Source organism: Dermacentor silvarum, chromosome 11, assembly GCF_013339745.2.
Source record: "Dermacentor silvarum isolate Dsil-2018 chromosome 11, BIME_Dsil_1.4, whole genome shotgun sequence".
Taxonomy (NCBI): Eukaryota; Metazoa; Arthropoda; class Arachnida; order Ixodida; family Ixodidae; genus Dermacentor; species Dermacentor silvarum.
In genome coordinates this window covers 31,369,591-31,383,312 of record NC_051164.1, presented here as the reverse complement: position 1 = coordinate 31,383,312, position 13,722 = coordinate 31,369,591, and the positions used below count along the sequence as shown (strand labels likewise).

Here is a 13,722-nt window from a genome sequence, read left to right as displayed (position 1 = left end):
TATAAACGGAATATGGTCATCAAACGCGTTTCCTCGTCAAGGAAACTGAAATATCGAGTATCTTGGAGGCTGTGTGTACTGCGGGCCCAAAATGGTCCAGGTGCAATGACAATAGGAGGTCCTAGGTAGAATACCTGATATTTTGAAGCATTGACTTCCACATAGAGCCATTTCCGTCGGTGCAGTCAACACCAAGAGTACATCCCTTTCAGGCCGTCCTACATGCGCCTATTTAATGTATGTCAGACGAATGTCACTAGTCTGCTTCAGACATGTGGAACTTGCGCCAAGCGGGTGACATATTGTGCTGGCTAGAGGCCACTGCTGTAGCTTCTCAAAAAAGTTCACTCTATGAAACTTCATGATTCCATTCGTTCTTTCTTCAGTGTTTCTTCCTTTTGAATGCTCACTACATCTGATATCGCTATCGCCAAGCCTTTGGTAAGCACCGTCTTCACAACCACACTTCAGCCGATAAAGGTTTTCTTAGATAATGCACCAAAAGAATACAGAAGCTTTTTACACCAAGTGAAATATCAACATAAGAAAGGGACTAGAATGCTTTAACAAAAGTTTCTTCTCTCTTTTCTTCAGCTGCTTCTTGTTCGCTTCTCGATATAGACCTGAGAGAAGAGCAACGCGTCATTTCTTCCACGGAAGATAGCCTTTTGTAAAATTCTGTAGCACCATAGTGGTACCTGTGAACCATTAAAATGGTCTGGGCCGGTATTTTGTAGCGATGCCTTAAATGCCATAATGCCTTTTCGCGCTTATGGCGCTTTGTCAGTGGTCGGAGCGACGGTCCGCTCGCGTTATCAACATTGATATCGTGAGCGGACCGTCGCTGTGACCACTGACAAAGCGCGATAAGCGCGAAAAGGCATTATTACTTTAAAGGCATCGCTACAAAATAGCGGCCCTGCTCTACGAAGGCACGACGGTAGCACTACAAGGTTTATTAGTGTTTATTAGTGTTTGTCTTAATAAAATAACGTCAATCAAGTGAATATCGAGGTAGTTTGTTGTCTTGCGCTACCAACTACCGACATTTGTGGCGTAAATTCAAGTTGTACGGGGCGATTATACGAAGACTTTAAGTAAGTACTATTTAAAATAGCTGTTTGGATATACGCTGACGGTTCCTTCGGAACCATGCCGTCAGTGGTGGTGACCATGGGTGACGAGTGATGCCTGGCAAGTTAGTCGCTGATTAACGTAAGTCCAATAATGAACTTTTAAATGTCTAGTTTCTACGGGCAAATTCTAATTGGGGAATTGAAGCGAGCTCTCCGTGCAAGTCATATCAAGTTTTGGACCTGGAAGAATGCGATTGAGTGCGGAACTCAGAAACGGCAAAATTCGGCAATCAGAGAGTTCGAAACTGAAACTGGGAGGCTGCAGCAACCACGACGCCGCGCCCCTAGAGGTGACCTTCTGCTTACGTCACCTAGCCGCGGGCACCCAGCGTTCTGCGACAGCTAGGATCACGGAGGCGCAGTGCGCTGGCTGCCCGCTGCGAGGTGACTGACGTAAGCGGAAGGTCAACGCGAGGGGCGCTGCTTTAGACTCCCTGCAACCTCCTACTTCCTGGTTCGTGCACTTTGATAGTCGAATTTCATAATGCCACAATTCCATAGGTGAGGCCCTTTTATTGCGATAGCAATTATATGGACACTTCAACCGGATTTCTGCCGTCGCCGTCGCCGTGAGGTTCCGTATAGATAAAATATTCGCCGCGCGCCGTATGCCCGAGCGGAAGCGTGCGGGGACGCGCGCTATCACGGAGACCGAACGCACTCAATCTCCCACGCGCAAGCAAGGAAGCGGGAAGCCAGCGCCGGAGGGAACGGGGGGGGGGGGGGGGGGGGGCGCACTTCTACTCTGCCAACAACCGCGCTCATCGCTCGCCCGCACCGTCTCTTATCTCCACACGGCTCTGACCTTTGTATGCACTGTGCATTCGCCGCTCTGTTTCCGTTGAAGCGATAGACCGCACGTACCTTCGCCCGCTGCGGCGTATGCGCTTGCTGCCCGCGTTTTGACAGTCATCTGCAGTCATTCAGTGTGATCTATTCATGTTTGTTTGTGCGCGTTCACACCTCGCTTGTTCATTCAGTTAGTAACAGTCGGGCCCCATTTTCCAACGCACGCTACACATGCAATGCTGCCCAGATCGGCAGTGCAGCACTACAGGTGTGTCCCTTCGCACGCGCTGCCCACGGGAAGCGCTTCTCATCAACACCACCGTTTCACACGCGCCTTCTCGTGGTCATCGAGTCTCTCTTCATGTCGGTCTACTTACGCCGCAGCACACCTCTTTACTTAATCAGCTCATGTTTACTACAATTCATATTGCTACCAAAGCCGCTCACCTTACTTCGTATGACATTGCTGTGTTGCTATCGCATTCATTGCTTCGCCCTTAGGGCGAAACTGTGACATTTTTTTTTTTTTTTGAGATACAAAAGTCGAAATGGCTTTTACGGAGAGTTTGCTTCTATTTTCCAATTGGAACGAGCCCGCTAAGACTAAATGTTTAAAAGGTAATTACTGTATATTACGCGCAAGCGTAAGTGGCCCCTCCATAGAAACCGGCGACAGTTTGACGCCGCGAAGCGGACGTCGGAGGACGAATGCACCTGGAGGTGGAGAAGCGAAACGCGCGCTGCGAAAAGTACGAAGGAGCACGCTGAGGATGGATGGAGAACGGATGCTATGAGCGTCCCCTTTGTAACGAGGCGTCACAAAGCTCTTGTTATTATTTTTCCCAATGTCGTACCAACCTAAGTAAGAAACCCGAAGAATTCCTATCGCGAAACTTTCTGAACCCCTACTGGGAACTTTGCTTTTGTACGCCTTCGTTGTTTGCCGTCTCCCTATTTTTTCTTCCACCAAACTTTCCAACTGCCCCTTACTAGTCTCTATTGTGGACACGTTTACGCTTTCCCTGCTTTCGCTGGATCCGAAGGCTTGAAGGAGGCCAGATGAGCCTTAATCGACCGCAGAGCAGACATCTTCACATTCTAATAAAACATGCCCCATCGTTTCCCTAGCTTTACCGCAGTAAGCACATGCTTCTTTTTTGATGTACCTCGCAATATAAGTCACGTTATAAGGCATCCTGATCTCGCTTCAAAAAGCAAGGAGCTTCCATTTATGTTATAAATGGTTTCTTTCCTTATTCCGTGTCTTCCTCTTAAGTACTTAATCATAGCAGGTTCCTCTTCCATCGCAGCCACCCATGAGATTGTCTCAGCCTCTGTGACTTTGCGCTTGACGTTCTTTGTTGCCACGTTGCTTACTGTACCGGTCCTGTAGTTGCCGGTAAGCTTCCTAGTTCCTTTCCTCAACTGTGAATCAATGTTTTTCCCCTTCAAATATCTGAGCACACTCCCAGCCCATTTACTTTCTTTCATATTCCACAGTCGTTCTTAGTCAATTTTACTCTCACCTTTCCTCACTTAAAATTATCACCCTGCAAAGTTTCATTCGTACTCTTACCTTCGGTGCCCAATGCGAGGCGTCCCACTCACCTTTGGTCGCCATCGAGTCCTGATTGTACGCCTGACTTCAACCCACGTCCTTGAACTAAGCAACCAAATTTCAAAATTTACCTCCTGGAACTAACACAACTTCCCACTTACCCCGAAGCGTAAGTGGGAATTGTATCCTCCAGCGCTCTCTGTTCAATTATGGCCGCGTTTGTCTTCCCTTTGCGTTTAATGTTTTTTTCTTTTGTTTCCATATATCTGTTGCCTTTGTTTATCCATATACCAAGGTGTTTGTTCCTTCACGAGAGGAATTTCCTGGCCCTGTTTTGACACTATAACACCTGCTTTTTTAGCGCTGAATTTCACTCCTAAATGTGGCTCGTATAAAACTAACCTGGAAGCTGCCACTCTAGAATTGTACCCGCCTGTTTACATGAGAGATTAAACGAGATATTGCTACCGTCTAGCGCTCTTTCCATCCTTACCATCTACATAATTAACAGCAGCGGGGATAGAGCACACCCCTGTCTGTGTCTCTAGTTGACATCAACTTGCCGCATCGCTCCCCATTCTTTCCAATTCAAGGCAAACTGTATTTTCTTGCTAAAGCTCCCTCAAAAGCTGTGTACAGTCTCTGCCTATAGCTTCCCCTTTAAGAATATCCCAAAATATGTTGCGACTTACGCTTTCATACGTTCTGCTAATCTTTAAAAAGCCACATTTAACGGTCTCCCTTGCTCTCTGGGCATTTGAATTCACTGAGTAAGCAAAATAGGTTATCATCCACAGGCCTACCAATTCTGACGACTTTCTGAAGTTCTCCCAATATGCCATTATTTCCTGCGCATGCTTTCAGTTTTAATTCAATCGCCTTTATTACTAACCTGTATATTACCGATATAATGGTCAGTGGTCTATATGAGTGTATTCTTTTTTCCCGTTACGTTTCAAAATTTATATCATTCTATTCTGTCGTCAACTGTCTTGTATTCGTCTATCTTTGGAGGGTTTTTCTGCTGCTTTCAATAGAGCTTCCAATGTTTTGGTCCTAGTTCATCATTCAGCCTAACAGGAACCTCCTCTAGCCCTGTTGCTGTGCCCTTAGGACTTTTTTCTCTTCGGGTTTCTTCCATTTGAAATTTGTCAGCACCAGCTTCTTTCCCATCTGGTTCTCTTTCTTTCGTTTTTTCCCTCAAATACCATCACGTCATTGGCTTGGAAACATTCCGCTGTTATTTTTCTGAGGTAATTTAATGCCCCGTCCCCTTCCACTTTGTTTCCCTCTCCATCAAGGATATGCTGTATTGTTCCAAACTTCCTGCCTAATAAGTTTAGGTGGTTCCGAAATATTATTGGCGCGGCCTTCTTTTTCTCCCGTATTTCTCACAACGAACGTTCACTTTCACCTTTCATCTTTGCTTGAACCAGTATTTGAACCTCCAGGTATATTTCCTATTTCTGGCTACTTCATCCTGCGGCGACCGCGCTTTTTTTTTTTTTTTTTTTTTTTTTGGGGGGGGGGGGGGGAGGCTGCCTGTGCTCTCGTGATGCTTTCTGTCGTTCGTCGATCGCTTCTGGTATCTCTCCGTTTTCCACCGGCTTTTTGTTTCCTTTTTCCTTTCCAACAAGCATGTTGCTTCTGTTTCCATATTTCTGTGCTCATTTTACTTAGAAGCTCAATTTAATACCCCGCTGTGGAGGGCCATTTGCCAAGCTCTTTCTCTACTCTTGCGATTACATTTTTTATTTGTTCCGCGTTCACATTTGAACTGGCCTTTTGGGCTCCTTGCTTTCTTTCCCAATTACTTATGTTATTTTCAAATTATGCATTTAGTGTCACTCTTTTACTGCTATACCCTTCCTCATCATTGACCATTTCTCTCAACTTATCATACTGTCCTCAGACAGTAAGCAATGTTAGATTGCCTGTTTCCCACTTCCCACGTGGTCGGCCCATCACACTTAGGCCTTGTATAACCAGGTTATATTGCGCATGAAGAAAGAGCTCACGTTGACTTACCATTGTTAACGATATAGGCATGTAGATCCTGTATGTGGGCATCCATGTCACCTAATCGGATAATTTAGGCATCATTCCCCAAACCCCTAATATCAGCACTTATGCATCTCATTAACTCTTCATTATTTCCTTTGCAATTATTTCTGGTCCAGAAATACGTTACGCCAAACCAAGTTTTTTCCACTCATTGTACATGATAACCTAAGATGCCCTTGTCATATTGAATTTATAGTTTACAATTTGGCTCCCGGGTGTGAGCACTCCGACTCCCCCTCCCTTTCTTTCCTATTTAGTTCAGTTATACGCTTCTAAAACATAATTCTCAATCACTGGTGTCTCTTCCGAGTATATAAGGTGCGTTTCTGTAACCCCAAACACCCCTTTTTGGTCTCTATTTAGCAGCTCCTAAGTCCCTACCCACTTTTCCTTTCTTCTGTCACCCCGCATGTTTGTGTAGCCTATTGCATGACGAGCTCTCTTCTTTTTTGTTTTCCGGCTTTCTTTGGTATTGACGACGATGCTAGTCTGAGGTTCCCCTAGGGGCCCTTCTTCATTACTACCTACCCTGGCCTTCTGAGCACTAGTGGGCTCCCCAAAAAAGCAACTGCGCAACCACCAGCAAGTCGCCAGCCCACTTCTCATACAAGCCGCAGTTGAAGTGGGTCCCGTCTCGCTGAAAACCACCATACCCTCTCACTTCCCTGTTTACTTCTACAACCTCCAAACCTTGCTATCGGCTCAATATCGATATATCCTCATTTGCAGCCACAACAGCTCTTTGTACGTTACTCTCACGTAAAGGTGCATCCGGCCTCTCACACATCGCATTCTACATCTGGGGGGAAATCTCGCGTAAGACATCCACCCCCTTCGCCAAACGCCGAGCTATTCCTGCCTGTTTTCTGCTTATCACATTATTTGACCCACCTGCTATTACTGGATGGTTGCGTCTCTGGGCATAATCCGCAAGCTTTCCGTTTGCTCACTCGATGACAGAACCCAATGTCCGCGCTGAAAATGTCCCCACTGCCGCTCCTTTGTCGCCTCTCACACTTTCCAGAATTGTCTCTGAGCACCTTGCAAGGCTTGAGTCACCGGCGATATTCACCCTTTCAATCTGTTATACTGCCAACGCCTCTCGCTGCTTCGATTTGTGAACATTTTTCGTGTGATTCGGGTTTGAAAAGGGGCATTAACCCGTGCTTTCCTGCTTTTTCTTTATATCCGCTTAAAGGTAGCTGACCCTCTGTCCAGCTGCCCACACCCCATCTTCCACGTCCCTTGTTGACACTCCCTGTCCTGTTACGCCGGGAGACGGCGTTCGATGGTCTCGGCAATTACTGTTCATGATGGCGGCCCTGTTCAGTTTTTCTTCGGCTGCTCGAAGTCTTTCTTCCACGGCCTTCTGAGCTAACGGCAAAGCAACGCCACGTTAAGAAAAGTCTAGGTGGTGTAACTTGTAAGCATTCGCTTACTAACTAAAGTAACAAGCATGGTGCCGCGCGCGCAGAAGCAAACATGCAGAAGCAAACATGAACACATGTCACTTGATGACCGCGGAAACTCGCTGTCGAAACGGTGGAGTGAGGAAGCGCGGCAGCAGCAGCGAGCGATTTGACCTTCGTGCTCCCTCTCGCCTAAACGCGAAGCGGCGAAAGCAACGCACGGCGGACTCTGTCCCCGTCACAGATTGCTTCCAAGATAGAACGCACGCGGCCAAGCCATACGCTTGGCTTGGCCGCGTGCGTTCTATCTTGGAAGCAAAGCGGACTCTGTCCCCGTCACAGATTGCTTCCAAGATAGAACGCACGCGGCCAAGCCATACGCTTGGCTTGGCCGTGTGCGCCATACACGCGGCCATATGGCGCGTGTATGGCGCCATACACGGCGCCATACACTTTCACGGGGACATAGAGCATGCGGCGACGACGACGACCGGCGACAACGACCGGAGTGTCCCCATAATTGCTATCGCAATAAAAGAAGCGACACGTCGCGGAGGAGGAGGGTAGGTGGATGCGCGCTGGGTTGGCCAACTCTGCCAGTTGCTGCAGGCGCTGTGTGCGGATTGGCGTACCAGGTTCGTCTCATGATAACAGCGTCCCCGCGCGTCGTAAAATGGCGGCTCTATATCGCGTGCGCAAGGAAGGGAGCAAAAAGGGAGCGCGCCTTCTTCCTACTGGGAGGGGGAGAGGGGGGGGGGGTAGAGTGGGGCATTCTGCTCCGGCAGCTGCTGCGTATTGCGTGGCCGCGCTAACCGTATTTCGAAAGCAATCTGCGATGCGGACAGTCCAGACGTCTTGGCACACAGAGAACCAATAGCTTTGTGTGCGCTGTAGCACCCATACGCTTGCGTGTCACCTGCGTTCGTGCAGTGAAACTTCACTGTAACTCTCTGCTAGTTAGCGACTAATTACCGCGTCTCACCTATCACCCCATAATGGGCAGAATTCACGACTAGTCTCCGAAGGAAGCATATTTTTCTTTCAGAGAGGCTATATTTAAATATTGCGTTAAGTCTTCGCAGAAACACTCAGTAGTGTCACTAAGGCTTCAGTGTGCTCATTCCTGCGCGTCCAACTTGCAGGAAACACCCCCCCGTGGTTGCTTAGTGGCTATTGCGTTGGGCTGCTAAGCACGAAGTCGCGGGATCGAATCCCGGCCACGGTGGCCGCATTTCCATGGTGTGCGAAATGTGAAAACACCCGTGTACTTAGCTTTAGGTGCACGTTAAAGAACCCCAGTGGTCCAAATTTTCCGGAGTTCCCCACTACAGCGTGCCTCATAATCAAATTGTCTTTTTGGCACGTAAAACCCCATAATTTTTTTTTTACTTGCAGGAAAAGACATCGACCGTGTCTGCAAGCCAATTACAAAACGGTGCACGATGGCCAGGTCGTGCTTTGCCCTTACCGTCAAGCGAATCTTAAGCATGGTGCGTAGCTGGGATGTGTTCGTAATATTTTTCCTGGTTCCATTGGGACTGGTGGCGTTGACTGAGTGGACTCTACAAATTATAACCACGGCTACCCCGGTGCGCCAGTATAACGAAACCTTCGACATCCCTATAGAACTAGGCGTCCACTTCCCCAAATCCCGCACCGTGATCGGCGAGTCACCGTCCAACGACGTGAGCCGAAACCTACGGACACTCGTGGAGGCTCAAGGCTGCAGTGTGCACTCCACAAAAGATGTGGAGAAAGACCTTCGCAAATATGCCGAGGAAGACTTTCCAAGCTACATTACCACTTACGCATTGGCCGTGGCGTTTGAGTCGAATGAGTGAGTACATTCATTTCATTCATGCCGTTTAATACTGCCGCAGTACTTGTATATGAGCTAGATGGTCTGTACTTTTTTAAGGGGAAAACAACGTGAAACCATGCAAAGAGATTGCTGGACTGGTCCCGTCGTACCTTTACGGGGTTCATGCATTTCCCAACGTTAAAAGGAGTACTTTTTGCATTTTAGTTCATGCGTAAAGCTATTGTCAACTGAGCTATACTTGGTGGGGACTCACTTCCCAGCGCAGCGTCAGCAAGCAACGGCACAGGGAAGACCCATGAAAAGTGCCCATACAAGCGCTAGCAAGGATGGTTTGGGCAGGAATCACACACACACGAACACACGCACGCACGCACGCACGCACGCACGCACGCACGCACACACACACACACACACACACACACACACACACACATATATATATATATATATATATATATAGATACACCCACAATTACAAGCGTGTGCTTAAAGCGCCAACCACAGAAAATCCATGCATCGTATCCTCTACACCTGTTCCCCGTGCTCTAGCATGTTATTTCGCTATCTAATCATAAGAAGGAAATTTGCCTTCGCATTTTTTGCCAGTCTGCTTTTTGATTGTGCACCGCGGATTCTACACTCTAAGAAAAAAAAAGGACGAAATGGGGTTAGTCCTTTTGGGGAGTAACTTACCTTCCACTACCATTCGTCATTTTTGGGGAGTAACTACGAGGTGATGAACTGTTACTCCCCATGCGGTTACTCTATCGAGGACTAACACTTGCTCTTTTCCGATACTCCTCAAGGGAATACCGGTCATTTTTTTACAATGCTCCGCAAGGATGAAATTAACCAAGTTAGCCATTTATACGTTGATAAGAAAAAAAAAAGCTATTGAGGTGCCAAAAAAAAAAAGAAAGCAGAGCGCTTCAATGTAGAATTCGAACGCAAATCCTCGCGCTCACAAGTCAGGTACCCAATCCACTACAACACGGTAGCTCGCTCGACGAGACAGAATACTGAGACAAGGTTAAGCATCCGATCGCAGGTGCGGCAATGCAAGAGACTCAGCATTTTGTGTATGCCATGCGGAAACAGTCTAACGCTGCGTGTACTTGCAACCATACGACTGCACAAAGACAGTTGCCCGATTGCGCGATGAGACACAACAAGATGTACGAATGTGGAGAGAGCGCATACGGGACACGCAAAACGACAGAGAAGGTGAACTTATCACCTCGGCATTTGTCTTAGAGTGCAAAATTAAATTTACCCTTTTAAGACTCTTTGGCCTTTTGCAGGGACCTCACTCAGTAAAGGCCTCAGTGAAAGTATATATATATATATATATATATATATATATATATATATATATATATATATAATAAAATGGGGGTGTTGGTCTTCAAGCAGGCCTGGACGTGGCTTTGCAGAAGGCTATTCGAAAGGCAGGTCTGGTTACTGGCGAGCGCGAGCTAGAGCGTCAACAACAACCACCACTCATCGTCGTCTTCTTTTCCCAGACATCGAAGCGGGGTCATTCGCCTTCAGTACAATTACCCCCCGCGGAATAAGGAGCCATTCTGGCGACCTAGGGGCAAGAAAACACAGGGGGATCGTAGCACTGCTTGAGTCGAGACACGTGGACAATTTTTTGGCCGCGACGACGATGGTCAGAAGACGGTTCTAGCGTCTCGATGATATAGTTCACCGGAGATGTTTGTTGAAGTACACGATATGGTCCCTGGTACTTGGAGACCAGCTTCGTTGAAAGGCCAGGTGTAGTGTACGGGACACGCAGCCAGACGAGCGAGCCAGGAGCATAGCACGTAGTCGTAGCGGAGGCATCGTGGTGTTGCTTCTGGCGCCACTGCTCTTGTGGTGTGAATTAACGTGCAAGTTGGCGGCATTCTTCAGCGTATGTAGCTGCTTGAGATAGAGTCGTGGACTCGGAGGCGTCGGGTCAGTATAAAAGAATAGTGTCCATGGTGCAAGAAGGTTCGCGTCCGAGAAGTGGTCGCCTCGCTTGATGAGCATTGCGCCTCCAGGAATGCTATATCCGCGTCACGTATCGCTCTGGTCGGAAACATTCGGATGCAGACGCCCTCTCCCGTTCGCCCCTGCCTCCCGACCCTGTCTGCTTCACAAATACTACCTGCGATACCACCGCTCTTGCCATCTCTGACATGCCATCTGAGCAGCGCAAGGACCCGTGGGTGGCTTCCATTCTAGACTTTGTCTGGCCGGACTTCTGCTCCCACTTCTCGGACGTTGCATCGGCAGGCTGAGCACTTCACCACTCGGGAAGACGTGCTGTACCGCCGGAATTACACCCCCAAGGCCGTAAGTGGCTCCTCGTCATTCCCCGCCACCTGCGCTCCGAAATCTGCTCCACTTTCCACGACGACCCACAATGTGGCCACGCAGGTTTCCTGAAGACGTATTCACGTATTAGGCTTCGGTACGACTGGTGTGGCATGTACCGTTATGTTCGACAGTATGTTCGGTCATGTTCCACGTGCCAGCGACGCAAGACTCCTCCTCAACACGCCGCCGGCCCCTTATTACCTCTGCCACACCCCGCACCTCCACCACTTAAAATGGGGGTGTTGATCTTCAAGCAGGCCTGGACGTGGCGTTGCAGAAGGCTATTCTAAAAGCAGGTCTGGTTTCTAGCGAGTGGGAGCTAGAGCTTCAACAACAACCACCACTCATCGTCGTCTTCTTTTCCCAGACATCGAAGCGCGGTCATTCGCCTTCTGTACAATATATATATATATATGTATCAGTGCCAAACAGTAAACTGGCATAGTTTATTTTCTGGAAGTGTGGACACAATTAGGTACAAAGCGTGATGGGTGGCCTCAAAATGCAACAATGCGATGTCAGCAGTGCAATGGTCGGTCACGAGATGGCGCCATGTATCCATTGGTGCGCGTCGCCGTTTCACTTTTTCAAACGCAACTCTTGTTTTTTCCCCTCTCGTTTTTATTTACACTGCTTTATTAAACAACGTGGCAGCTTGACCGTTGTGTGTCGTCTCTTTGGCTTCGGGCCGAATCTACTCAATCCGGAAACCCAAAAGATCTGGTCAAACCAACAGGTTATGGGCCCAGGACGACGCATCGACCATTGTTTGGAAGAAATGAGACGCATTGCCTTGGTTGAGTGATGAAAAAGTGCGACCACGTTGAAGCAGAAAAACGTCAAGCTACACCGCCTTCACTACGTCGTGCCCAGGCGCGGATCCAGGGGGGATGTCCGGATGTCCTGACCCCCCCCCCCCTCAGATTTCTGCATCGCCCCCTCGCTGACAGGGGGATGGCCCTGTCGCAAAAAAAATGATGGCCACCAGCATTCTTCAAAAGTATTTTTCGCGAGTACCAGTGGTATCAGCCATGTAGAAGTAAAGCTAGCTCGCTAACAAGCTTAGTTGTATTCTGTAGGAGTGTGGTGTCGCGAAGTTGCCGTAGTTATTTTTTCTCATGAACACCTTGGACCTCCTGGTGCCTGCCGTGCCTTACTCGTCCCGTCGGTGGCGTCGAATGAACGAGGGGACGTCCGTTTTGCCAAACACGCCGAGGTCCGCTCGAGCGCCTTCGCGCCTGATTAACTTAGTTTCCCCTTGGGGTGTCAACGGTTGCCTCATTGGCTGTCATTGGTTCCGCGACCAACCTGCTTAATGAAAGAGATCTCTTGCTGAAGTGTTCATATATAAATAATAACAACTAACAGCTAAACTAAGAACTACGCATAGGCAACTTTTTTAACTGTAGCACTCATTAGTGATCACAGTTACACGTTGACAATATCCAGTACGAGCACAGTGCCGTTCGTACGCTACAAGTTTTTCATTGTAACTTCGCTGTTTTGTTGTCCTACATTAAGCATAGGAGGCTCAAGCCCGCCGGATCCGTTTATCTGAGTGGGCGTTCTCGCGGAGCGGGGCGAAGCCTCGAGCCGCGGCTGCGAAGTGGGGGAGCGTGACGTCAGCGGTCAACGGCAGCGCGCGGGCCTAGGATGGCGTCGCGTGGTTAGAGAAGCGGGAGCAGATGCGCGCCTTGTATAAAAGGATGACGTCGAGTGGAAAACGATGACGTCGAGTGGAAAACAAAACATGAAGACGCTGGCTTGCGCTCTCGGCTAACACGCCACATCGTTCTTCTTGTAGGTGGCGTCGTGAGTCTTGATACGCGGTGATTCGCATGTCGTAAACACCCAGCTTTGTGGTTGCTGCGTTGGAGCAGGGCGTTACGCCCGTATTCAAGAACGTTCCTCTAAACACACCACCACGACTCAAGAGAGAAGATGGCAAAGCCGTCCCTCCACAGAAGTGGTCACTGAGCTTCATGATCATTCACGGGAATTCATGAGAATTGTCGCGTATTTATTCTCGATTATTCTGCGCAGTACGACAATTGAAATTTGGAATCTGATATCTCGGAGCACGGACACGCTAGAATAATTCTTCCGACTGATACTGTGTAGAAACTCGACTGTCTCTAAGTTTTCAATACAAACATACCCACTTACTGCAGTCAACAAAAAAATAATTGTTCAACTTTAGTTAATTGGGCTGCTCACAGCGATAATTATCATCTCACTTTGTGCCTCCCTAGCCACATAACTTATTTGTACAGGTGGTCTTCGCGTGCCTCCCAGTGCCTAACTTTAAGAAAACCATAAAGCTTAGTTTTGAACACCCTGTATTATCAGGCGCAGCCGCCAAGCACATGGCTGTATTGGGTAACGTCCTTTTCCTATGAGCTCGGAGAAACCGATACCTGGCTTCGCTACAGGTCTTCTTCCTCTTTCTGGGGTTTTACGTGCCAAAACAAGTTCTGATTATGAGGCACGCCATAGTGGAAGGCTCCGGATTAATTTTGACCACCTGGGGTTCTTTAACCTGCACTACAACGCAAGAACACGGGCGTTTTTGCATTT

General features: G+C 48.3%; 1 protein-coding gene across 1 annotated transcript in view; it reads left to right on the top strand.

Moving 5' to 3' along the window:
* Nucleotides 1–13,722, top strand: part of LOC119432494 (ATP-binding cassette sub-family A member 2) — a 235,232-nt gene that overhangs the window by 73,478 nt on the left and 148,032 nt on the right. Inside the window, exon 7 of the mRNA XM_049658514.1 lies at nt 8,352–8,793. Within this exon, the coding sequence (XP_049514471.1) occupies nt 8,352–8,793 (442 nt within the window). The remainder of the gene's footprint in view (nt 1–8,351; nt 8,794–13,722) is intronic.